General features: G+C 49.9%; 1 protein-coding gene across 1 annotated transcript in view; it reads right to left on the bottom strand.

Moving 5' to 3' along the window:
• The window catches only part of OBSCN (obscurin, cytoskeletal calmodulin and titin-interacting RhoGEF), a 154,880-nt gene that overhangs the window by 23,638 nt on the left and 103,346 nt on the right, over window positions 1-27,896 (bottom strand). Inside the window, 11 exon segments of the mRNA XM_081234056.1 lie at window positions 91-215; window positions 441-519; window positions 15,098-15,376; window positions 16,175-17,033; window positions 17,539-17,912; window positions 18,509-18,784; window positions 18,916-19,203; window positions 19,531-19,806; window positions 20,606-20,878; window positions 27,224-27,299; window positions 27,473-27,669. Coding sequence (XP_081090182.1) covers window positions 91-215; window positions 441-519; window positions 15,098-15,376; window positions 16,175-17,033; window positions 17,539-17,912; window positions 18,509-18,784; window positions 18,916-19,203; window positions 19,531-19,806; window positions 20,606-20,878; window positions 27,224-27,299; window positions 27,473-27,669 — 3,102 coding nt within the window.

A 27,896-nucleotide genomic window follows, 5' to 3' on the forward strand; every position in this document is an offset into this window, starting at 1 on the left:
CCCACAGAGACCCCTGGGTGATCTAACGCTAACCCTAACCCTCCCTCTGGTGGGAGGCAGCTCCTTTCCCTTCATCCCTCTCCCCCTTACCTTTCACCTTGAGCTGGAACTTGGCCAGACGCGTGCCGGGGGCCACCTGGAGGTCTTTCAGGTCCTCCACGACCTGCGGCAGCTGCCCCTCCTCTGAGGTAGACTCCATGCCCTCCTGCTCCCAGCTGGCAGGGAGAAGCAAGAAGGGGCGGATGTGAGATGGACCAGTGAGGGGTCCAGGACAGGAGGGGACCAGGGTCAAGCGTGGAGGGCTTCTGAGGTCTCCTCTTTCCTGGACAGAGACTGCTGTGGCCTAGTTGAAGCCTCCAGGATTTGGATACTGTCAGTCCAAGCCAGCATTGCCACCCCCCCAACAAAGGGCCCAGGACCACCCCTGCATGGCCCTCTACCTGGACAGGTAGCCTTGGGCGCTGAAATAGGATGAGGTTTCCGTGGCATCCACAGCAGTGTCGTAGTCGGTGCTGGTCACTGAGGATGAAGGGTGGAGCTGAGGCGAGGCCTGCACCCCATCTGCCCGGGGAACGGGCCCCACCCCAGAGGTTACCTGATTCTCACTGCGCAGCCATTCCTGGGAGCCACTCACACTTCTGAGTCAGAAGGCATGGGGGACACAGCCACCCTGTGGCCCCTCCTTGTCCCCAGGCTGTTACCAGCCCATGTTTCCAGGCCTATAACTAACTACAAGACCCAACAAATTATAAATACTGGGCTTCATAAATAGCAGACAGTGGCAACAACAGCATCTTCCAGTTCCAGCCAACTAAGGAACAAGGATAATACAGGCCTCAAAACCATCAGCTGGGACTTCAACTTCTAGCCACAATGGAGAAGAGGGGCTGGATTTACCTTCTGCTAAGGTCTGAATGTTGTGTCCCCCCAAAATTCATATGCTGAAGTCCTAACCCCCAACATGACGGGTTTCAACCCTTTGAAGATGGGATCTCTTTGAGGTGATCGGGCTTAGATGAGGTCATGAGGGTGGAGCCTAATGAATGGGATTAGTGCCCTTATAAGAAGAGACCCCCTTGCCCCTTCCCCCGTGTGAGAACACAGTGAGAGGATGGCCATCTGCAGTTCAGAAGAGGGCTCTCACCAGCACCCAACCATGCTGGCACCCTGATTTCAGACTTCCAGTCTCCACAACTTTAAGCAATAAATTTCTGTTATTTAAGCTGCACAGTCTATGGTACTTTGTTATAACAGCCTGAACTAAGACACTGGCCCCCTGAAACAACCAAAGGGAAACAAACACAATACAGAAAACAATGGTTGTGATGTTCTGATCTATAATAAGAAATATATGTTTGGTCTTCCTCCTGTTCCTGACTCAGAGCTCCTAAACCCTTGGAATTTCCTAAGTGAGGAGAGGCACAGAGGTGTGGTTTTTTATGTTAATGAAGTGATTTTCCAAAAGCCCCTAAGGATGGGGGCTGGTTGCCAGGGTAAGCAACCACGTGACTAGAAGGTTGGGACCCCCTGATGTCCAGGGAGGGGAGAGGGGCTGGAGATTGAGTTCAATCCTAGGAATAAACCTACCTAAGGAGGCAAAAGACCTGTACACCAAAAACTATAAGATGCTGATAAAGAAATCAAAGACGACACAAACAGATGGAGAGATATACCATGTTCTTGGACTGGAAGAATCAATATTGTCAAAATAACTATACTACCCAAAGCAATCTACAGATTCAATGCAATCCTTATCAAATTATCAATGGCACTTTTCACAGTAGAACAAAAATTTTACAACTTGTATGGAAACACAAAAGGCCTTGGATAGCAAAAGCAAACTTGAGAAAAGGAAAAAAAAACGGAGCTTGAGGAATCAGGTTCCCTGACCTCAGACTATACTACAGGGCTATGGTAGTCAAGACAGTATGGTACTAGTGCAAACACAGAAATATAAATCAATGGTACAGGAGAGAAAGCCCAGAGATAAACCCATGCACCTATGGTCAACTAATCTATGACAAAGGAGGCCAGAATATACAATGGAGCAAAGACAGCCTCTTCAATAAATGGTGCTGGGAAAACTGGGCAGCTACACGTAAAAGAGTGAAATTAGAACACTCCCTAACACCATACACAAAAATAAACTCAAAATGGATTAAAGACCTAAATGTAGGGCCAGACACTATAAGACTCTTAGAGGAAAACATAGGCAGAACACTCTTTGACATAAATCACAGCAAGATCTTTTTTGACCCATCTCCTGGAGTAACAAAAATAAAAACAAAAATAAACAAATGGGACCTAATGAAACTTAAAAGCTTTTGCACAGCAAAGGAAACCATAAATAAGTTGAAAAGACAACCCTCAGAAAGGGAAAAAATATTTGCAAATGAAGCAACTGACAAAGGATTAATCCCCAAAATATATAAACAGCTCATGCAGCTCAATATCAAAAAAACAAACAACTCAATCAAAAAATGGGCAGAAGACCCAAATAGACATTTCACCAAAGAAGACATACAGATGGCCAAGAGGCACGTGAAAAGATGCTCAACATCACTAATCATTAGAGAAATGCAAATCAAAACTACAATGAGGTATCACCTCATACCTGTCAGAATGGCCTGTATCACAAAATCTACAAACAATAAATGCTGGAGAGGGTGTGGAGAAAAGGGAACCCTCCTACAATTTTGGTGGGAATGTAAATTGATACAGCCACTATGGAGAACAGTATGGAGGTTCCTTAAAAAACTAAAAAATAGAACTATCTTGTGACCCAGCAATCCCACTACTGGGCATATACCCTGAGAAAACCATAATTCAAAAAGACACATGCACCCCAATGTTCATTTGCAGAACTATTTACAATAGCCAGGACATGGAAACAACCTAAATGCCCATCAACAGAGGAGTGGATAAAGAAGATGTGGTACATATGTACAATGGAATATTACTCAGCCATAAACAGGAACGAAATTGGGTCATTTGTAGAGACATGGATGGACCTAGAGACTGTGCTACAGAGTGTAGTAAGCCAGAAAGAGAAAAACAAATATCGTATGTAACACATATATGTGGAATCTGAAAAAACTGTACAGATGATCTTATTTACAAAGCAGAAATAGAGACACAGACGTAGAGAACAAACCTATGGACACCAAGGGGGAAAGGGAGAGTGGGATGAATTGGGAGATTGGGATTGACATATACACGCTACTGATACTATATGTAAAATAGATAACTAAGGAGAACTTACTGCACAGCACAGGGAACTCTACTCAGTGCTCTGTGGTGACCTAAATGGGAAGGAAACCCAAAAAAGAGGGGATATGTGTATATGTATAGCTGATTCACTTTGCTGTACAGTAGAAACTAACACAACACTGTAAAGCAACTATACTCCAATAAAAAAAATTTTTTTTAATCACCAGTGGTCAGTGATTTAATCAGTTGTGCCTGTGTAATGAAGTCTCCCTAAAAACCCAAAGGGATAGGGTTCAGAGAGCTTCCCGGCTGGTAAACACATGGACACTGGGGAAGAGTGGCATGCCTGGCCCTGCCCCTTCCCACGTGCCTTGCCTATACGTCTCTTCCATCTGGCTGCTCCTGAGTTATACCCTTTTATAATAAAGCGCTGATCTAGTAAGTGAAATGTTTCTCTGAGTTCTGTGAGCCACTTTAGCAAATTATTAAAACCCAAGGACGGGGGCCATTGGAACCTTTAATTTATAGCATGTTGGCCAGAAGCACAGGTGACAACCTGGACTTGCAGCTGATATTTGAAGTGCTGGGGGAGGCAGCCTTGTGGGACTGAACCCTTCACCTATGGGATCTGATGCTATTTCCAGGTGGATGGTGTCAGAATTGAGTTGAACGGTAGGCTGGTGTCTCAGAGAATTTCTTTTTGTGGGAAAAAAAAAAACAAAAAAAAAAACGCCCACACATTGGAATTGGGTACAGAATCCTCAGAATGGTTAAGAGGAAGGAAGGACAGTGATGTACTAGAGATAGGAAACAACGGTGAGCCCTATAATCGCCCCAGCTTCCTGACTTAAGTTTACCCGACAAGGAAACTGAGGCAGAGCCAGGCAGACCCTGAGTTGAGGAGACAGAGGTGACGTCCTGAGAGACAAAGGCAGCCTGTGCCCATGGCACCGAAAACCAGGGAAGAGGAAGCTGCACAGAGAGAGGGCCCCCCTCCCTCGATGATGCCACAGAGCACTGATTGGCACATGCACACAGGAAAGAGCCATCTGAAAGGACTAGAGGACGTAGCACCCGAGGAGCACAAGGGCTGGAATAATGTCTGTTTACAGTCAGGTGAGACACTTTCTTAATTCACAGGCATGAGGTTGGGTACCCAGGGACACTGTCACGTCAGCAGATGAAGACGACCAGCTTCGGACTGAGCACTGCCTTGGCCCCACAGAACAAGTCACCCAAGCCAGACCCAAAAGGATCAAGGTGCTTCCAAGTAGCTCACTGTATTGCTCAAGAAGACCTGCAGAAACGCAAAACATCCAGCTCCCGACAGGGTTAAATTCACCCTGTCAGGCATTCAGCCAGGAATGTCCAACATGCACGGAGGTAGGAAACAGACAACCTATCATGTGTAGAACGACCAGTTGTCAACACCAAGTCGGATTTGACACAGATGTTAGAACTGGGAGATAAGGACATTAGCACAGGTATTAGAACTGTATTCCATGTGTTCGAAAAGTTAAGATGAGATACAGAACATATAAAAACGACTCAAGTAGCCCTTCTAGAGATGAACAGTGCAATGGAGGGGATTGATACTACAAAAGAATAGTGAACATAAAAGCACAGCAATAGAAACTATGAAAAATGAAATGCATAAAGAAGAAGTTTATTAATAAAAATGGAAAAGGATTATTAGTAAGCTGTAGTACAACTTCAAGTGGCTCTATTATTTGTAACTTAAGTTCCCAAATGAAGGGGGAAAGAAAAAATATTTGAAGAAATAATGCCTCCCCCAAATCTCAAACTTAATGAAAACTATTAACACAAAATTCCAAGAAGCTCAATGAACTGCACGAGGAACATAAATAAAGACAATTGCACCAAAGACTACGATCAAATTACTCGAAACCAGTGACAAAAAAAAATCTTAAAAAGTATCCAGAGATCATGTTTGCAGAAATTGACAAGCTGATCCTAAAATTCATAAGAAAATGCAAGACACTCAGGATGGTCAAAAAATCTTGAACAAGAACCAAGTTGGCAGACTCACAGTTAAAAATTTCATAACAATGTTATACACGGCTACAATAGTCAAAAGGGTGTATTAATGGCATAATGACAGACATCTGGATGAATGGAATAGAATTGTGAGTCAGAAATAAACCTACACATTTAATAGAATTTCGTTTCTGACAAGAGTTCCAAGACAATTTTATGAGGGAAAAGAGTTTTTTCAACAAATAGTGGTGGGGCAACTGGATTTCCACAGGAAAAAAATGAACTGGGGCCCTTACCTCATACCATATACAAATATGAACTCAAAATGTACCAAAGACCTAAATATGAGACAAGAAAGCATAAGTGTAAATCTTTATAACTTTGGATTAGACAGTGGTTTCTTAGACGTGACAAGTAAAGCATGAGAAACCAAAGAAAAAGTAGATAAACTATACTCCATCAAAATTTAAAACTTTTCGCATCAAAGAACAATCAAGAAAGTGACAAGACAACCCACAGAATGGCAGATAAGATTTGAAAATCGTATATCTGAGACAACTAGGGCACGTGCCGGACGCTGGTGGGGGACCCCAATGCCCAAGGAGACAGGAAGAACCCCCAAGCAAACCGGCAGGACATGAGGGGACTGAGGGGGAGGAGAAGTGGAGGCTGGACAGGACCAGTGCCCCTGAGGGGTGGCTGAGGGGGGGGAGGGGTTCCCATGCCTGGAGGGACCCATGGGGGCTTGGATCAGAGGGGAGCGGGCCCAGCGTTTCCCCTGCCCAGTTGGGTGGGAAGTCTGCCCAGCTCTCGGGCCAGGTCCTATGCCCTCAGAGGTCCCCTCCAGGCCAGGTGGGTCCTGGGGATGTAGGAGGGAGGCCTGGGAGATCAGAAGAGGAAGGGGGAGGGGCCCTCTGGGACCAGACGAGCAGGAAAGGAGCAGAAGGCATTTGCCCCACCCACTCGAACCAAGGAAGCCTGCTGGGCTCCAAGGTGGGATCCCCCACCCTCTGAGACCAGAGGCGGGAGACACGCCTGGGCCCCTTCTGTTCTGTTGAGCCTAAGCCCCACACCCCACACCCCCCAGGGCCTTTTCCAGCCCTCTGGTTCCTAGGCATAGGTCCCAACCACCGCCTAAACCTCGACCCTGCTTAGGCCCTGCCCTCCATAGCCAAGGCCTTTTCCACCTTTTTTTTTTTTTCTCCTCCTCTTTTTTACTACTGTGATTCTGTTTTACCTTCCAGTTACTGTTTCATCTATATTTTTATTTTTATATTTTTTCTAACATATCTGTTAGTTTCCTAGTCTAATTTTATTTTTTACTTTGTTATTGTTCTTTTTTTTTTTTTTTTTTGCCGTCCTGTGTGGCTTGCAGGATCTTGGTTTCATAAGCTGGGGGTTGGGCTGAAGCTCCTGGGGTGGGAGGTCTGAGTATGAACCACTGGACTAACAGAGGAACTCAGACTCCAGGGAATATGCATCAGAGTGAGGTCTCCCGGAGGTCCTCCTCTCAGCACCAAGACCCAGCTCTACCCAACAGCCTACAGACTTCAGTGTTGGAAGCCTGAGGCCAAAAAACCAGTAAGGCAGGAACACAATCCCACTCACAAAATTAAAAAAAAAAAGAGATAGCAAGAAAAATATGTCATGGATGAAGGAGCAAGGTAAAACCCTGCAAGACCAAATAAATGAGGAGGAAATAGGGAATCTACCTGAAAAAGAATTCAGAGTAATGATAGTAAAGATGAACAAGAATCTCGGAAATAGAATGGAGCCACGGATTGAGAAAATACAAGAAATGTTTAACAATGATCTAGAAGAACTAAAGAACAAACAAACAGGTGAACAACACAATACCTGAAATGAAAAATACACTAGAAGGAATCAATAACAGAATAACTGAGGCAGAAGAACGAATAAGTGAGCTGGATGACAGAATGGTGGAAATAACTGCCGAGGAGCAGAATAAAGAAAAAAGAATGAAAAGAACTGAAGACAATCTCAGAGACCTCTGGGACAACACTAAATGCATCAACATTTGAATTACAGGGGTCCCAGAAGAAGAAGAGAAAAAGAAGGGGACTGAGAAAATATTTGAAGAGATTATAGTTGAAAACTTCCCTAATATGGGAAAGGAAATAGTCACCCAAGTCCAGGAAGCACAGAGAGTCCCATACAGAATAAACCCTAGGAGAAACACACCAAGACATATATTAATCAACCTAACAAAAATTAAATTCAAAGAAAAAATATTAAAAGGGAAAAACAAAAAATAACATACAAAGGAATCCCCATAAGGTTAACAGGTGATTTTTCAGCAGAAACCCTACAGGCCAGAAGGCAGTGGCAGGGTATACTTAAAGTGATGAAAGAGAAAAACCTATAACCAAGATTACTCTATCCATCAAGGATCTCATTCAGATTCAACAGAGAAATCAAAAGCTTTTCAGACAAGCAAAAGCTAAAAGAATTCAGCACCACCAAACCAGCTTTACAACAAAAGCGAAAGAAACTTCTCTAGGCAGGAAACACAAGAGAAGAAAAAGACCCACAAAAACAAACCCAAAACAATTAAGAAAATGATAATAGGAACATACATATGGATAATAACCTAGAATGTAAATGGATTATATGCCCCAACCAAAAGACACAGACTGGCTGAATGGATACAAAAACAAGACCCATATATATGCTGTCTACAAGAGACCAACTTCAGACCTAGGGACACATACAGACTGAAAGTGAAGGGATCAAAAAAGATATTCCATGCAAATGTAAATCAAAAGAAAGCTGGAGTAGCAATACTCATATCAGATAAAATAGACTTTAAAATAAAGACTGTTATAAGAGATAAGGAAGGGGCTTCCCTGGTGGCGCAGTGGTTGAGAGTCCACCTGCCGATGCAGGGGACACGGGTTCGTGCCCTGGTCTGGGAAGATCCCACGTGCCGCGGAGAGGCTGAGCCCGTGAGCCATGGCCGCTGAGCCTGTGTGTCCGGAGCCTGTGCTCCGCAATGGGAGAGGCCACAGCAGTGAGAGGCCCGCGTACCGCAAAAAAAAAAAAATAAATAAATAAATAAAGAGAGATAAGGAAGGACACTACATAATGATCAAGGGATCAAGCCAAGAAGATGATATAACAATTGTAAATGTTTATGCACCCAACATAGGAGCACCTCCATACATAAGGCAAATACTAACAACCATGAAAGGGGAAATCGACAGTAATCCAATTTTAGTAGGGGGCTTTAACACCTCACTTACACCAATGGACAGATCATCCAAACAGAAAATAAATAAGGAAACACAAGCTTTAACTGACACAGCAGACCAGATAGATTTAATTGATATTTATAGAACATTCCACCCAAAAGTGGCAGAATACACTTTCTTCTCAAGGGCACATGGAACATTCTCCAGGATAGATCACATCTTGGATCACAAATCAAGCCTTGGAAAATTTAAGAAAATTGAAATCATATCAAGCATCTTTTCTGACCACAACGCTATGAGATTGAAAATCAATTACAGGAAAAAATTGTAAAAACCACAAATACATGGAGGCTAAACAGTGCACTACTAAATAACCAAGAGATCACTGAAGAAATCAAAGAAGAAATAAAAAAATACATAGAAACAAATGGCAACAAAAATACAACCACCCAAAACCTATTGGATGCAGCAAAAGCAGTTCAAGAGGGAAGTTTATGGCAATTCAATCTCACCTCAAGAAACAAGAAAAATCTCGAATAAACAATCTAACCCTAACCTAAAGCAACTAGAGAAGGAAGAACAAAGAAAACCCAAAGTCAGTAGAAGGAAAGAAATCACAAAGATCAGAGCAGAAATAAATGAAATAGAAATGAAGAAAACAATAGCAAAGATCAATAAAACTAAAAGCTGCTTCTTTGAGAAGATAAACAAAATTGATAAACCCTTAGCCAGACTCATCAAGAAAAAAAGGGAGAGGACACAAATCAATAAAATTAGAAATGAAAAAGGAGAAATCACAACTGACACCGCAGAAATACAAAGGATTATAGGAGACTATTACAAACAACTATATGCCAATAAAATGGACAACCACGAAGAAATGGACAAATTCTTGGAAAGGTACAATTTTCCATGACTGAACCAGGAAGAATTAGAAAATATAAACAGACCTATCACAAGTAATGAAATCGAAACTGTGATTAAAAATCTTCCAACAAACAAAAGCCCAGGACGAGACGGCTTCACAGGCGAATTCTACCATACATTTAGAGAGGAGCTAACACTGATCCTTCTCAAACTCTTCCAAAAAATTGCAGAAGGAGGAACACCCTCAAATTCATTGTACAAAGCCACCATCACCCTGATATCAAAACCAGAAAAAGATATCACAAAAAAAGAAAATTATAGACCAGTATCACTGATGAACATAGATGCAAAAATCCTGAACAAAATACTAGCAAACAGCATCCAACAACATATTAAAAGGATCATACACCATGATCAAGTGGGATATATCCCAGGGATGCAAGGATTCTTCAATATATGCAAATCAATGTGATACACCATATTAACAAATTAAGGAATAAATACCATATGATCATCTCAATAGATGCAGAAAAAGCTTTTGACAAAATCCCACACCCATTTATAGTAAAAACTCTCTAGAAAATGGGCATAGAGGGAACCTACCTCAACATAATAAAGGCCATATATGACAAACCCACAGCAAACATCGTACTCAATGGTGAAAAACTGAAAGCATTTCCACTAAGATCAGGAACAAGACAAGGATGTCCACTCTCACCACTTGTATTCAACATAGTTTTGGAAGTCCTAGCCACAGCAATCAGAGAAGACAAATAAATAAAAGGGATACAAATTGGAAAAGAAAAAGTAAAATTGTCACTGCAGATGGCATGATATTACACATAGAGAATCCTAAAGCTGCCACCAGAAAACTACTAGAACTAATCAATAAATTTGGTAAAGTAGCAGGATATAAAATTAATGCACGGAAACCTCTGGCATTCCTATACAGTAACACCAAAAAATCAGAAAGAGGAGTTAAGGAAACAATCCCACTTACCATCACAACAAAAAGAATAAAATACCTAGGAATAAACCTACCTAAGGAGGAAAAAGACTTGTTCTCAGAAAACTATAAAACACTGATGAAAGAAATCAAAGATGACATAAACAGATGGAGAAATATACCATGTTCTTGGATTGGAAGAATCAATATTGTCAAAATTTGTCAATATTGTCAAAATACTACCCAAAGCAATCTACAGATTCAATGCAATCCCTATCAAACTACTTACCAATAGCATTCTTCATAGAATTAGAACAAAAAATTTTACAATTCGTATGGAAACACAAAAGATCCCGAATAGCCAAAGCAATCTTGAGAAAGAAAAACAGAGTTGGAGGAATCAGGGTCCTTGACTTCAAACGATACCACAAAGCTACAGTAATCAAGGCAGTATTGTACTGGCACAAAAACCGAAATATAGATCAGTGGTACAGGGGAGAAAGCCCAGAGATAAAGCCACACACATATGGTCACCTAATTTATGATAAAGGAGGCAAGAATATACAATGAGAAAAGACAGCCTCTTCAATAAGTGGTGCTGGGAAAACCGGACAGCTACATGTAAAAGAATGAAATTAGAACACTCCCTAACACCATACACAAAAATAAACTCAAAATGGATTAAAGACCTCAATGTAAGACAAGACACTATAAAACTCTTAGAGGAAAACATAGGAAAAACACTCTCTGACATAAACCACAGCAAGATCTTTTTTGACCCACCTCCTAGAGTAATGGAAATAAAAACAAAAATAAACAAATGGGACCTAATTAAACTTAAAAGCTTTTGCACAGCAAAGGAAACCATAAACAAGATGAAAAGGCAACCCTCAGAATGGGAGAAAATATTTGCAAATGAAACAATGGACAAAGGATTAATCTCCAAAATAGACAAACAGCTCATGGAGCTCAATATCAAAAAACCAAATAATCCAATTAAAAAATGGGCAGAAGACCTAAATAGACATTTCACCAAAGAAACACACAGATGGCCAAGAGGCACGTGAAAAGATGCTCAACATCACTAATTATTAGAGAAATGCAAATCAAAAATACAATGAGGTATCACCTCACACCAGTCAGAATGGCCATTACCAAAAAGTCTACAAACAATAAATGCTGGAAAGGGTGTGGTGAAAAAGGAACCCTCCTGCGCTGTTGGTGGGAATGTAAATTGATACAACCACTATGGAGAACAGTAGGGAGGTTCCTTAAAAAACTAAAAATAGAATTACCATATGACCCAGCAATCCCACTATTGGGCATATAACCTGAGAAAACCATAATTCAAAAAGAGTCATGTACCACAGTGTTCACTGCAGCACTATTTACAGTAGCCACGACATGGAAACAACCTAAATGTCCATCGACAGATGAATGGATAAAGAAGATGTGGCACATATATACAATGGAATATTACTCAGCCATAAAAAATGAAATTGAATTATTTGTAGTGAGGTGGATGTACCTAGAGTCTGTCTTACAGAGTGAAGTAAGTCAGAGAGAGAAAACAAATACCATATGCTAATACACATATGGAATCTAAAAAAGAAAAAAATGGTACTGATGAACCTAGTGGCAGGGCAGGAATAAAGACGTAGACATAGAGAATGGACTTGAGGACACGGAGCGGGGAGAGGGAAGCTGGGGCGAAGGGAGAGAGTGGCATGGACATATATACACGACCGAATGTAAAATAGTTAGCTAGTGGGAAGCAGCAGCATAGCACAGGGAGATCAGCTTGGTGCTTTGCAATGACCTAGAGGGGTGGGATAGGGACGGTGGGAGGGAGACTCACGAAGGAGGGGGGTTATGGGGATATATGTATGCATATGGCTGATTCACTTTGTTGTAAACATAAACTAACACAGTATTGTGAAGCAACTGTACTCCAATAAATATCTATTACAAAAAAAAGGAAAGAAAAAGAAAATCATATACCTCACAAGGATCTATCGATAGTACCCAGAATATACAAAAAGCTCTTACAACTCAAAATTTAAAAAACAAAGAATCTAATTTTCAAATGGACAAAGGATTTCTCCAAAAAAAGATACACAAATGGCCAATAAGCACATGAAAAGATGCTCAATATCATTAGTCAGTAGGGAAACGCAAATCAAAACCACAATGAGATACCACTTCACATCCATTAGGACGGCTATAATTGAAAAGATGGACAAAAACAAGTGCTGGCAAAGATGTAGGGAAATTGGAACCTTTGTACACTGCTGACAGAAATGTAAAATGGTGCAGCCGCTGTGTAAAAGTTTGTCGGTTCTTCTAAAAGTTAAACATAGAGTTTACCACCTGATCCAGCAATTCCACTCCTAGGTATAGATCCAAGAGAAATGAAAACGTATGTCCACACAAAAACTTGCACATGAATGTTCATAGCAGTATTATTCATAGTAGCCATAAACCAATGGATAAACATCATCCAATGAATGGATAAATCGTCCATATACAGTGAAATATTTTTCAGCCATAAAAAGGAATGGAGCACTGATATTTATTACATGGATAGACCTTGGAAACAAGCTCAGTAGGGCTTCCCTGGTGGCGCAGTGGTTGAGAGTCCGCCTGCCGATGTAGGGGACACGGGCTCGTGCCCCGGTCCGGGAGGATCCCACATGCCACGGAGTGGCTGGGCCCGTGAGCCATGGCTGCTGAGCCTGTGTGTCCGGAGCCTGTGCTCCTCAACGGGAGAGGCCACAACAGTGAGAGGCCCGTGTACCGCAAAAACCAAACCAAAACAAAACAAAAAACAAAAAACAAGCTCAGTAATAGAAACCAGACATAAAAAGCCACATATTGTATAATTCCATTTACATGGAAAATTCAGAATAGGCAAACCCACACAGACAGAAAACAGATTAGTGGTTGCCAGGGGCTGGGGGAGGGGGGAATGGGGAATGACAGTCAATAGGTATGGGGTTTCTTTCTGGGATGATGAAAATGTTCTGGAATTAGATGGTAGCATAACCTTGTGAATATATTAAAAACCACTGAATTATACATTTTTAAATGGTGAATTTTATGGTGTGCAAATATCTAAAAACTTTTAAATCCCAATAGAAAAGATAAGTTATGTACAGAGAAACAAAGATAAGAACGACATCATATTTCTCATTGGAAAGAATGCAAGCTAATAGATGGTGGAGCAACATCTTTAAAGTATGGAAAGTAAAAACTGTCCTAGCAAAAATATCCTAAAGAAAAGCAAAATAAAGACATTTTTCAGATATACCCACACTACAAAAATTGCTAAAAGATGTCCTTCAGGCAAAAAGAAAGTGTTACGAGATAGAAATCTAGACCTACATAGCAAAATAAAGAGCTTGGAAATGGAACTACTTAGGTAAATATAGAAAATCTCGTCTTATTTAAGATAATAGACTTGTTGTTATCCTTAGTAGTTTTATTTTCCTTTTTGTTGAGAAAATTATAGATTCTCATGCTGTTCTAAGAGATAATACAGAGATCCCATTTACTCTTCACCCAGTTTCCAGTGATGTTAACTTGTCTCATAGCTATAAAAGGTGACATTGCTATGATCTCTCGATCTTGTTCAGATTTCACAAGTTTCACATGAACTCCATTGAGTATGTGTGTGTTTGTTTAACTTTATGCAATAAAATGAAATTTTATCATAATTGTTGCACACGTTAATAATTTGTTCCTTTTCTTTGCCAAGTAGTATTCCATAGAATAGCCATACCACAGTTTAACAGTTGGGTCATTACCAGTTTTTGGCTATTGGGAATAAAGCTGCTATGAGTATTTGGGCACAGGTTTTATTATGAATTTGAGCTTTTATTTCTCTGGGATAAATACCAAAAAAGACAATTGTTATATCATACGGTAGCTACAGAGTTTTGTGAGCAACTGCAAACTGTTTTTCAGAGTGGCTGCACCACTTTACACTCTCACCAGCAATGCATGAGAGACCCCATCAGGGAAATGGAAATAAAGACAGGCACATCTTCCGTGTGCTTACTTGCCTTCTGTATCTCCTCTCCCTTGAAATGTATGGAAAGGTCTTTTGCTCCTCTTCTAAGTGGATTTTTTAAAAATTTTTATTGTTTAATTTTGAGCTTTCCTTTACATATTTTTTAGTCCTTTATAAGATATGTGATTTGCAGGTATTTTCTCCCAGCCCATAGCTTTTCATCCTCAACACCTGGTCTTTCTCAGAGCAAAAGGTTTTAACTCTGAGGAGGTCCAGTTTACCAATTTTTCCTTTTATGGGTCAAGTCTAAGCAGTCTTTTCCTAGGTCTAGGTCCCGAGGATCTCCTCCTACTTTTTTCTAAAAGTTTTATAGCTTCATATTTTACATTTAAGTATTTAATCCATTTTGAGCTAATTTTCACATAAGGTCAAAGTTCATATTTTTGCCTACGAGTGTTCAAATTACTCCAGCATCATTTGAAATTCCATCCTTGAATCTGAAATTCTATCCTTACTCCATTGAATTGCTTTTGCATTTTTGTCAAAAATCAGATGGATATATTTGTACTGAAGCTGTCTAGGGCCTGCCAGGAATCAGGGACAAAGACCAAATATATATTTCTTATTGTGCCACAGTGCCGTTAACCACCCACTGCGCCCATGGGGCACCTCCAAACCTTTCCAGGTTCCTCCCCAGCCCAGCCACCTCTCAAGGGGGCTCCAAGAGAACACTCCATCCTCCACAAGACATTCCAGCCCCAAATCCTGCCTGGCCTGAGGTCAACGGTCTCCAGCACTGCCTCTCCCAGCCAGGATCCCACCCTGACCCATCAAACCCGACCGTGCACTCACGGTCCACGCGGAGCTCCGCTTTGGTAGAGGACACACCCACGCTGTTCTCAGCCAGGCAGCGGTAGACACCCATGTCTGCTGGCACCACAGCTGTGATGATGAGCTGGTGGCCGCCCTGCTGGTCCTCACTGATCATGTAGTGGTCATCCTCCTCCAGCACCCTCCCGTCCTTGAACCAGCGCACATTGGGCACGGGCTGGCCTGTCACCACACAGTCAAAGCTCACGGGGTACCCATCCAGCACCTCCTGATTCTGTAGCTCCGTCAGGAACACCGGGGCTGGGAGGGACGGGCAGGACATACGACACGTTAGCCTCAGGCTCCCCCAAGTTGCCCCAGCTGCCAGCGGTTCAATGTGAATGATCTGCACGGCACCCATTCACATGAGTGCTCACAGAATGGGCGGCTAAACAGAATTCTGTCTCTGCCAGCTGAGCTCTTCCCTCCTCCCCATGCTCTAGAAGAATCCTCTCTTCGTTAGCCTGGTTCCCAAGCTACCAAGAGGCCAGAGAGATAGCAGACAGGAAATGGGGAAGAAAGGGAAGTAAAGGGAAGACCTAGGTTGGTTGTCTGGGCTTGGAAGCATGGCAGTAGCTCAGAATTAAAGAGGAGGAAGGATGCTGTGCGTTATTCATGATACCTCCTGTGTTGTTCCTAGGGAGAGGCAAGTAAACAGTGAAATGACTTTTTAATTAACTTTAGTTGCTGGAGTGGGAAATGGGGTTCAGGCTGGACTAGGTAGAACCCCACCTTTTATACAGATTATATCTGAAACCCTCGCGGGGGAAACAATAACCCTAAAGTCTAGGATGTCAGTATTCCCGAATCTATTTCACAGAACAGAACTCTGAGGCTCCAAGAGGCTAACCAGTAGCAGGCAGAGCTGGGATTTCAGCTGAGCTCTGTCTAACCCCAACGTCAGGGCTCCCCCCAGCTCAGTGGGCTGCATCTGCGAACAGCCAGAAGCTAAAGCCCCTTGAGCTAAACCTCCTTGAGTTTTCAGCTGACCCTGGTCACCGCTGCTGCCTTCGCTCTTCCTCTGCCCTCACCCCTGACCCAGGCAGCTTGCAGACTCACCTGCCTCTGTGGCCAGTACTGGCTCTGGAGGCGCTGCAGGGGTGGGGGCCACCTTGCCAATGCGCATCTCCACCCCATGCAGCCCCTGCTCTGACAGGCTGATGTCCACTCCGCCGCCCAGCGTGCCAAACATGTCCCGGAACCAGGTGGCTGCCCGGCGGGCCTCGGCAAGCGTCTCGAAGCGGATGCAGATGGACTGTTCATCTTCGCGGTATGTCTGCCAGTCCCCAGGCTCCTCGGGCTCTGCCTTGCCCTTGTCAGCGCTCAAGATCTCCTCTTCTGAAACCTCTGCCGGGCCCTTGGTGCGGAAGAGGCGGTGCAGCCGCCGGGCGGCCCGGCGGAGGTTGTCATCCAGCTCACTCCCAGAGGAACTCTCGGTCTCACTCTCTGTCCCACTGACCACCACACAGGCACTGTGGGCCACACGGCCAAACTTGTTGCTCACCTCACAGGCATAGCGGCCAGCGTCGGCCCGGCCCAGGCTAGTGACCAGCAGATTGCAGGTGCCATCCCCAAGCTGGTCAATGTGGTGGTGCCGGCCATCAGTCAGCTGCACACCGTCCTTCAGCCAGTGGGCACGCACATCTGTCTTGCTGGACACGACACACTCCAGATGCAGGACATCTCCCACCCGTGCCACGGTGTCCCCAAACGTGCGGCAGAACACAGGCCCCTCCTGCTGCTGCACCTCCTTCCGGACCTTATAGCCCTTGAAGGCAGCCTGGATCTTCACTGCTGCCTTGTCCATGGACAGGTCACCCAAGTCCCCAACGCTCAGGTCTCCTGGTGGTGGGGGTACTGAAGCTGGCTCCTCCTGCTGCTTTTGTGGCTTCCCAGAAGGGGCTGCTGGGGCCTCAACCTGTGTGCACAGATAGGGTGGGGCACCTGAGGCCCGGGACAGGGCAAGGATTGTGTAGGGACACACACAGGGAAGGGGGAAGCAGGGCCCAGGTCTCCTGCCCCAGCTCCACGCTTTGCTCCAGCAGGCCTGCTGCCTGCTACCTGCTGTCAACTGCACTACCCTCACTGAGGCCGAATGCCTGATGGCTTCTGTTGCTCCCAAAAAGCAAGCTCACCCTCCCTAAAACTGCTTTCACCAGAGCAGGACAGAGTTGTGACGAATACCAAGGAGAGAGAGGTTCCAGCTCTTCAGAAAAGAAGTTTTAACAGCCAGGTGGATGGATCGATGGATGGGTAGATGGATGACCAACAGATGGGCAGATGGTGGGTGGGCGGAAGAATGGATAAACAGATGGTGGATGGACCGACGGACAACAGTGGATAGATGATGTGTGGATGAATGACAGAGTGGCAAAGATCTAAGAGACCCAGGCCTCTCCTTGTAGGTCAAGTTGGAGGCTCACCTTGCTGGCCAGTGGTGAGGCACTGGCCCTCCCAGCCTTCTTGAGGTAGGTAACCAGGGAAGGAGTGCCCGCACGGGACTCGTCGTCAGAGCTGGTGTGTGAGAGGTCAGCCTCGCCAGTGCGTGCCAGCTCGTCAGCCGTGGAAGAGTCCTCAGAGAGGTCAGGAGCCTCCTGCTCTACCGCCTGCCGCAGGCTCTGCAGGCGCCCGTCCTCCTCAGGCAGCTCGCTGATGGAGTCCAGCGTAGGCTCTCGGCTCATGCGGCGCTTCCGGGCCAGGGCCTCCCACAGGAGATGCAGGTCGCCTTCCTGGGCCGCCTCAGGGGGCAGGCTGGGCTGTGTGGGGACCTCATCCCCAGATTCTGGGGTCAGCACCACTGAGGAGGGCAGGAAACGGGTCAGTCAGGCAGGGACAGAGCCATCACCCCAGGCCGGCCTTAGCTACTGACCACGGTTCCCCTTACAGGCCTCTGCTGCCTGCCTGGGCCCCCAAGAGTTCTGATGCACCACGTGTACAAGGTTTTAGAGGCTCTGAATGGCCCTCTCTAGGCCTCAGCATCCCCTGATCAAGCCAGACCTCAGTCTTCCTCCTGCCCAGGAGGGAATGACCACAGGGAACACCAGGCCAGGTTCAGTGCAGGTGCAGGGGAGCTCAGAGTGCAGGGGGCTCAGAGTGCAGGGATCCAAGGCTTTAAAGAACCAGCAGTGGGCACCAAGGGCTGCACTGGCCAGGATCCCACTCAGAGAGCTATGTAACCTCAGATGCCAGTGATGTGGGTTCTGACAGGAGGCTGAGCCACACCGATCTGTGCATCTCCCCACCCCGGGCGTCAGTCTTTCTTGGTGTGAGGTAGTGTCCTCAAGAGGACCGCCTGCAGTTCCCCGAGGTAGAACCAGTGAGCAAGAGGGCTGGCCCATTCCATATCCCAGGGCTCCTCCCTCCCCTGGGCACGCTGGGCCCTGGGAGACATACCCTGGAAGGCAGCAGCTGCCACAGAGACCGGGTCCCGTGCAGGGGCGCAGCGATACTCGCCCTGGTCCTCCGCTGAGAAGTCCCGAATCAACAGCGTCTGCCGCTGACCCCGGCAGAGAAGCTGGAAGCGCCCACTGGGCTGGATGCGCTCCGTTCCCTTCAGCCAGATGACCTCACCAGCCTCGGCCACCTCACACTCCAGACACAAGTCTTCCCCAGCTGCCACCTGCCGGCTCTCAGGGGCAGGGGGTGCAGGCGTGGGCTCCTGGGGCTCTGCTGGGAGCAGTGATCAGGAACAGGAGGGGTGCATCAGTAAGGACGCGGCAGGGACCCCCAGCTTAGAGAGGCCTTGAGGGCTCCAGGCTGGACCCCAACCCTCAGAAACCAGGACCAAGGCAGCAACTCACCAAGCCTCACTGTCTGGGGCAGGTACACAGGCTCCCCAGCGCCTGCCGCACCCACTGCGGCCACACGGAAGCGGTAGGTCTCGCCGGGGGCCAGGCCATCCACCAGGCACTCGGGCCCGGGCACCAGCTCGTGGCACAGCTGCCACTCTCCTGTGGTCGCTGCCTTCATCTCTACCCGATAGCCACAGAGACCGCCTCCGCCGTCACTCGTGGGGGCCACCCAAGACAGTGTCACGGAGCTGCCACTGCGCCCCACCACCTCGGCGTCCTCTGGGGGGTCGGGGAGGCCTGCGGGGGCGGGCAGGAGGCACAAGGTCAGTGCAGTGGCTGGCAGTCGGCACCCGCAGCCCCGCCCACCCTGGGGTCTGCTGGTGGGGCACAGTGTGGTCCACCCCTCAGAGTCCTGTGAGCAGCTGTGCCCCACAGCCCGGCCTTTCTGAGGGGGCGATGAAGGTGCATTTGAGTCACAGGAAGACTGTGTGCCCAGAGGCCACCCAGCGTGGGGGGGCCATGGAGAGCCCCCAGCAGCCTCTGAAGCTGAAACCTCCTGTCCCCCGACCTGTCTCCCCAAGAGCCCTGGATCCGAGCTGCAGCAGGCAGACCCAAGCTACCCACCCAGCACAGTGAGCCTCGCAGAGGCCACGGCATCACGGGCGGCGAAGGTGACCTCGCCAGCGTGGTGCAGCCGGGCCCGGTGCAGCAGCAGGGTGTGGTGGCTGCCGTCGGCGGTGACTGTCCAGTCTGCATCGTCAGGCTGCACCGAGGCTCCGTTTATGTACCAGGTCGCCTCACCCACCGGCACTGTCTCGCTGAGCGTGCAGCTGAAGCTGGCCTGCCCCCCGGCCAGCACGGCTGCGTCCTGGGGTGCCTCCAAGACCTCCAAGCGCCAGCCTGCGGGGCGGGGTGGCAGTGTGAGCTCAGGGGCCAAGGGGTGGCCTGGGGTGGGGGCGGCTCGGAGACACCCATGCCACCCCCTCCCGTCACCCCCGAGAAGAGGAGGGCACCAGCCTCAGGTGGGAGTGGCCTCAGAGATCAACGTCCCCAAGGCTACCACCCCATGCTCCTGTGGGCAAGTCTCAGAAATCGATGCCCTTCCCAGAGGCCCCAGCTTCCCCCCACCCCCACCCCCGCACTCCACCCCTGACCAAGCAGCTGGGTACCCAGTGGGAGGAGTCTCCGAGACCCACGCCCCCCTGGTTCCCCAGCCCTGGCCTACTACCCACAGCCAAATATCCAGTGAGAGGGGTCTCAGTAACCTATGTCCCCTCCTAGGACCCCACCCCCCTCGCACCCCACAGTGTGATATCTCGTGGGAGGGTTCCAAAAGGCTCATGCCTCCTGCATCCCTGGCCTCAGCCCCTCCCCCTGCACCCAAGCAGTGAGGTATCCGGTATCTGGTGGGAGAGGTTGAAGAGTCCCAAGTTCCCACACAGTGGCCCTAGCCCACCCACCTCCGCCCCCTGCAGCATGTGGTATTTGGTAGGATGGGTCTGAGAGACTCACACACAGCCTGTGGTCCCAGCTCCACCCCCAGCATCCCTGCAGTGGGTGATCCCGTGGGAGGGGTCTCAGCAGCCGCCCTACATCCCCACCCTCCCACACTCTTGCAGTGGGGTATCAGTGGGAGGGGTCACAGAGAACCACCCTCCCCCTTGGACCCAGCCCGCCCTCCCGACCCCACAACTCTAACCCCGGACTGTGAGGAATGCAGATGTCACCACGTCCCCCGCCAGGAAGGTCACCCTGCAGCTGTCTCGAGGCCGCAGGTTTTTGAGAAGCAGCAGGTGCCGCAGGCCGTTCTCAAAGTAAACCACCTCGGCGTTCTCAGAGGTGCGCACCGGCTCGTCATCCAGCAGCCAGGTGTGGGCGGCCACCTCCGGCTGGGACAAGAGGCACTCGAACAGCGCCTCACCGCCCTCAGGCACCTCCACGTTTTCCAGGCCTCTCACCACAGTGTTCTTGGCTGCAGAAAAAAGGTGGCTCAGGGCGTTCTCAGGGCTCCTCCAGCCCAGCACCCCCAAGAGTCACGTGGAAGAGCCCCCCTCAGGACAAAGGGCCTAAGAGAATGCAGCCAGGTGGAGGGCGTCTGGGTGTCCACCTGAAGTAGCCACACAGGGACCTCCTGAGGATGGGCCCTGCCCAGCCCCATGCTATCACCAGACCTGTGGCTGGGAAGGAGGGTCCTCCCCACCTCACACGTAAGAAGCCTCACGAATGTTCACAGACTGAAAATTCACTGGCGGCCACGGTCGGGCTCAAACCCAGACGGAGGTTTATGCCTCTCAGCTTTGCTGCAGCATGGGGCTCTGGAAAAGTGTTCCATTCCTTTCCTCCCCCAGCCAGACTGGCAGACCTGTTGGGCTGCTCCCCTCACTCACTCAGACCAGACAGACCTCTGCCCTAATTTTCAGCCTGACCTAATTCTCTTGTACATACAGCCCAGGGGTCAGTAATAAGCAGCTATGCATTTTTCATGGAAGCCATGATGTCAGGACTGGGCATGCCAGGCCCCAGATCCAGCTCAATGCCTGGTCCCCAAGGGCTTGCCACCTCCAAGAGCCAATTCCCATGACAGGCCACCTGGACCCAAGGTGATCCAGTGGGCTTCAAAGTCCACGGGGGTTTCCTGAATGAGGTGGATCTCTGAGGATGGGTAGGGGAGGTGTCCAGGCAAGGGAAGAAATAAGAGGGGACACCATGATGGGACTGAAGAGGGGTTCATGGCGGGGGAAAGCAGGGACCCAGGCCAGTGGGGTGAAGGACGTAAAACGAGGTGGGGGGCGATAGGCAGGGGTGAAGTCAGGCAGGAAAGGAGCACCACATCACCCAAGGCTGTACAGGATGCTGGGGAGGTCTGACCTTGACCCACATGACAGCAAGGAGCCACTGCGGTCACCGAGGGGGTGGCAGCCTGGCCGAAGCGCCAGGCCCACAGCCCCAGCTGCTGTCTGGGATATGCACCCCGAATGGAACCAGCACAAAGACCTGATGCTCCCTCCTAGCTCATCCACAGAGTCCACACACCCCTCAGGCAGGGGTGTCCACTCTGGACAGGGGTCCCCAAGGAGTTAAGAGGGGAGGGCATCTCAGAGCAGAGGACCCACGGGGCCCATCCACATCCCTCTCCTTGCCACCCTCCTGGCCCTGGTCTGCTCACATCACAGACCAGACTCCCCCCATAACCCTGGCTCCTTTCTTCCCCAGGTCAGAACTGACGGAACCAACAGGGACCTAGGAGTGCGTCCCACATCTCCACTGTGCTTGGATGGCTGAGACCAGCCCCATCAGGGCTGCAGCTGTTCTTGGCCGCGATGAGATGGGTCGGGGGCAGGGAGAAGGCTGGGCCTGCAATCAGCGCTGGAATTCACCCTCCTTAGCTCCTATCCAAGGATCAAGGCTGCTCTATTTCTATAAAATCCCAGATATGAAGGCAGCAGTGGTGAGCCCCTGAGGCCTCCCTCCTGCCATCTCCTGCTTCTCTGCATTTGGTTCTCTCCTCCCTGCCTGAGGCCTGAAGGCTCTGCCCCAGATGTCCACAGGCCCCCACCCCCGCTGCCTCCTTCAGGCCCAGGTTCACACTGCAGCCCCTCCCCACAGCTCTTCTCACATTTTCCTTCAGCTCCCACAGGAATGTCACCCCTGAAGGGAGAGAGTTTTGTCTGTTCACTGCTGTGCCCCCAGGGGCCAAAAAAAAAAAAGTGTTTAAAAACTTAAGTTATTGAACTAGTGTGTGAATGGGGTCTGAGCGACCTCAGGCGGCCAGTGGCCCACACCAGGTCCCACCTGCTCTTCCCAGCTTGGACGGCCCCCTGACAACTGCCAGTTCACTCACCACTGGGAACGTTTCAGGTTTTCCCAAATAGAAAGTGGCTTCAGCCAAATGGCACCTCTGCCCCTGCAGAGCTGCAGCCCATCGTCTCCCCTCCTTGGCCCCCCATAGGCTATCCTGGCTGTGTTGCAGATAGGGAAGTGGGGCTCAGGGCATCCTCTGAGTGACCCGCCCGGGAAGGGGCACAGCTGGGGTCTGAACTCAGTGTTCGTGGAGCGCAGCCAGTGGCCCTCCTCCGCTCTGGGACACAGCCCCGTCTATGGCCACACAGGCCCCAGGCCTGCCCACCCACCCGCTGGCCTGGAGGCTGCCTCCCTGCCTGCCTCTACCTCCACCCCTCCCCCCGACAGGGTGTTCTGGATACAGATTCTTCAAGCAGCCTCTGCCCTTGTGTGTTCTAGCTGTGCCGTCCTGTCAGGCTGCCTGGGGAGGAGAAGGGGTCTGGGTGCGTAGGCTCAGAGCCTAAGATCTGCTCACTGGGGTCCCGTCTTTCTAGCACGCTGTCACTGCCTGCCATTTCACCATTATGGCTCCATGTGAGCAGCACCATAGCTGTGCTGGGCCTGGGGCTGCCCGCCAGGCGGCCTCACCTTGCACTTGCAGCAGGGCCACCACGCGGGTGCCCGCGGCCTCACAAGTATAGATGCCGCTGTCGCAGGGCAAGGCCGGCCTGAAGGACAGCCTGGCCACGGTCCAGTCCTGCTCTATGATGACACGGCGCCCATCAGCGCACACTTCCTGCTCGTCCATCGTCCACGTGGCCTGCACGGGCCGTGAGTACTGGCAGAGGAGTTCAGCCGGGCCACCCTCCTCCACTGCCAGGTCCTGCATGGCACTGACCACTTCCACTGTGGGATCTGTCGGCCGACAGGCCAGGCACGCGTCAGCTGGAGCAGTGTGACTGCGGCCCACCCACCCTCTGCAGTCAGCATCAGCGACTCAGAGGCAAGCAAAAGCAGGGCTGTGGTAGAAGGGGGACCCACCCCGGTGACCCAGGGCCCTCCACATGGGGCAAACCTTGCCCCCATACACCCCTGCCCACAGCAGACTGTTGGCTCAGTCTCCATCCACTGGGCCTCTCTTAGCCACTGTTTCCCCTGAGTCCCCCACTTCCTCTAGCCCAGGGTGCATGTTGCCCCAGTAGGACACAACAACCACTCCTGAAAGACCTTGGGCCCGTTCGGGCTCCACAGCTCCGATGGGCACTTGGCACCCCCAGCCCGACTTATCCCTTCTCCAGGGGCCTTGTCGCCCACCCCCTCAGGGCTCCCATCCCATCTCCATCTGTTGAAATCCTATCAACAAAAGGTTTGCCGCTCTGACCTGGGCAAATGTCCACATTTATTCTGCAGGAGCACGGAGGAGGCCAGTTGACAAATATGCCAGTCGAAGCCACACTGGGCTGCTGTGCCAGAAGTGCCCAGTGCCCCCACTGGGAGGGGGGCTGAGGGGGTTCCCTGGAAGCCCACCACCCTCCCCAAGGACTAGCTCTTTCCCAGTAAGGGCGCAAGACCCTGACCAAGCCAACAGCACAGGAAGCAGCTACAAGCAAGGACAGTGCAGGCCATGCCCGGGGCTTGGAAAGCTGCCTTCACCTCCAGGCTGCTCTCTGGGTATGTGACTGAGGGAGGGGCAACCGCAGAGTGGTGGCCAGGTGGGCAGCTGTGCCCAGGGCCCTATAAGCAGGTGGGAATGGGGTCGGCCTCCAGTTTCACTGCTGAGTCCGGCCTTCTTTCTCATCCCCCAGGTGGGACTGCAGCCTGCCCACAGTGCCCACTCATGGTACACACGGAGAGATGCCCTGTCTGCGTGCTGGAGGCCAGTCCCTGAACTCCCACCCTGGGAGGCCGCAGGAAGCGTGCAGGGGCAGCAGGGGCAGAAGCTCCAGCATAGGGCAGGGTTCCATCGGCTGGTACCTTTGACCAACAACTTGGCCCTGGAGACCAAGGGCCCTGCCCGGAAGGTGATGGTGCCTGAGTCAGCAACCCCCAGGCCTGAGAGCGTGAGAGAGTGGAAGGTCCCATCACGCACGGAGATGGCACTCTGGGGGCCGTCCTGCAGCAGGGTCCCATCCAGCCACCAGTGGGCCTCCGGCCCACCCGCACGGGACACCTCACAGGAGAACGTGGCCACCTCCCCCGCAAAGACGTCCACGTTCTGTAAGCCACGTACCAGGCACGGTGCTGCCTCTGTGCAAGAGGGCGAAAGGAGGGGAGCTGGGGGTACCCTGGGTCTGTGGGGCCACCCTGAGGTCCACCACGCTGGAGACAGCCTGGGGCTGGGGTCTAGAAATCTACCCAGGCAAGCTGGCACCCCCGCTCACAGAATGAGACATGAAGACCACCCATAGCCTGTGGAAAGCCAGCTCAGCCCCCCTGCACCTCACAGCCCCCTTCAGAACATGTTCGGTTTCATCAAAGGAGACCAATGACCTGCATCTCACCCTTTTCAGAAGGCAGCATTGGCAAGCCCCAAGTCCCATGGCTGCCATTTCATGGGGTTCGGTGTGGGATAGAGAAGAGAGGTCATAGGGTCCACCTCTCTGAGAGGGAGGGTGTCTGCTCAGGAAGTGAGCCTTCCTTCCTGGGGTTGTGGAAGCAGATGCTTCTCCCATCCCCAGAAGGCCATTTGTCCAGATGTCCCCTAAGGTCCTTTTGGCCCTAAGGCTCTGGTGCCCTAATGCAAAATGGCAATTTCCCCCTGACCTGTCACACAGCAGGGCGTGAGCCCAGGGGGTTTCCCAGATGCCTACTCTGTGCCTGCACACCCGCCCCAGCCAGGCTCTCCCTCAGAAGCCCTCCACGTCCCTCCTAGGCATGCACCATCAACTCTCCAGTCCCGGGCCCACACCAGCCCCTCCATGTTTTCCCAAGAGTGCACATCTAACTGTATCCCCAAACCTGCTCCACCAGCTCCCCATTCCCATCTTCAGCACAGTTCCCAAGCTTCCCTGTACCCCACCAACCACCCATCTGCACAAGCTCATGCTCATGGCTCTCTGCCTGAAGCCACAGCTGCTGTCTGTACATGAGCCAGTTCACCCCAACTGGGGACACCGGGTTGAGAGGGGCCAAGGCACTTCCCTCAGTGGGATCTGCAAGACCAGACCCAGCTCCATGCTGCCTCTCACAGACACCCACTCTGATGAATACATGAGGCCCTTCCTGGCCTGACTCTGCTCAGGACACACAGGATACTGCCCCTTCCCATCATTCAACTTGAGGACACTGCACTCTGGAGGCTTTCCCAGCCTCACAGGCCACATGAAGACTCGGGGTGGGGACACCTGGGACTCAGGACACACTGTCTCCATGTACAACTCCCCCAGCAGATTGGGGACTCCCTGAGGGGGAGAGCTGCAAATGGCCCCTCTCGAGGTAGATAGTAAATATATGATGGATAGACAGTGGATGGATGAGTGGATGGATGGTGGATGGATGGACAGATAATGGACAAATGATGGCTGGCTGGATGGCTGAATGGTAGATGGATAAACGGATGGATGGGTGGATGAATGGGTAGATGGTGGACAGATGGATGGACGGGTGGACATAGGGATGGATGGTAGTAGAATGATGATTAGATGGATGGATGGATGATTGATGGTCGATAGATGGTGGATAGATGGGTAGATGCTAGATGCATGGGGAGATGGTGGATGGATGGATGAATTAATGATGGATAGATGGTGGATGGATAAATGTACTGATGGTAGATAATTGTGGGTGGATGGATGGATAGACGATGGATGGTGGATGAATGGATGGATGCTGGATAAATGGATGGACAGATGGATCGAAGGATGGATGGAGTAGAGGGGTGGATGGATGCATGCATGCATGCATAGATGGATGGGTAAATGGTGGATGGGTTGATGGCCAGTGGATGGTAGATGGACGGGACCAGTATGAGAACCAGGAGTAGGACAGCAAGGGAGGGTCTCTCATGGCCAGGTATCCAGAGATGACTAACTCTGGGGACCAGGTATAACAAGTTGAAGGTCCTTAAATCCTATTTGCATGTCTGGGCTCAGGTACACTATGCCCCAAACCACTCACGTGTCACAGGTGTGCTACTGTATCAACATCTGGGAGCCTGTCAGGTATGCAGGTGTGTGTAAATGTGGACAAGAGCACACAAACCTGCATCACAAGGAGTAGCTATATGGAGGGTACAAGTCCAGAAGGCCCTGCCTCCATCTCAGGGCCCAAGTCCCCAGCAGCCAGACTCCCCATCTCCCTCCTACACACAGCACTGATGCCACACAAGAACCCAACGTACACCAGAATTTCTCAGGCTGATCTTCACTAGCCCACCTCCAGTGGCTTTAGTGGTCAAGAGTGGAAAACTGTCACCCCACAGCAAGATCACTGCTGGAAGGCTCAGGTTTCTGGCCTTACCACCTGCCAACAGTTCCTTGAGTAGGGAAACATGGACACCTACAAGCAGGAAGGCTGGGTGTAGGAGGGGGCTGCCCACCTGTGACCTTCAGCTGGGCCTCTGAGCGACATGAGCCCACTTGAAAACTGATGGTTCCAGCATCTTCAGGGGTCACCTGTGGAAGCAGAGATGGGGGCATCAGCCCAGCAGTGCCATTTCAACCACCTCTACTTTGCAAGTCCCCAGCCCACTTCCACTGGAGTTGAAACCTTCCCTCTCTCCCACCCCTGGGTGGTGGGAAGGCCCCTGGATGCATTGCGGGGCACAGGCAGGTCTGGGGAACGCCACCTTGTGCAGAGTGAGCAAGTGGAGTGTGCCATGCTCCACCGTGATGTCGTTCATCTCGTTGGCCTGCAGGGGCACCCCTCCCAGGGCCCAGTGGGCCTCCTGGCCCAGGCTCCTTGACAGTTGGCACTGGAAGTGGGCGTCCTGGCCCTCGCTGAGCTGCACATCCTTCAAGGGCTCCAGGATGGTCACCTCAGGGGCTGCATGGGTTGGGGGTGGGGTAGAGGCATGACATCAGCCTCCGTGTCTGGGATGCCCCTCCCCCACCGTCAGTAGCACCTCCCAGTGCCCAGGGTCCGCCCCCAGCACCCCTGCCCCAATCCCCGAAGACAAGCACACTGGGCACCACTGTACCCCAACATCTTGGGTCACCCCAGAAGCACTCATTCATCACCAGTTCCCCACGCTCAAAGGTAGGAAAACTTGT

Source organism: Mesoplodon bidens, assembly GCF_964165515.1.
Source record: "Mesoplodon bidens genome assembly, chromosome: 4".
In the NCBI taxonomy this organism is placed as follows: Eukaryota; Metazoa; Chordata; class Mammalia; order Artiodactyla; family Ziphiidae; genus Mesoplodon; species Mesoplodon bidens.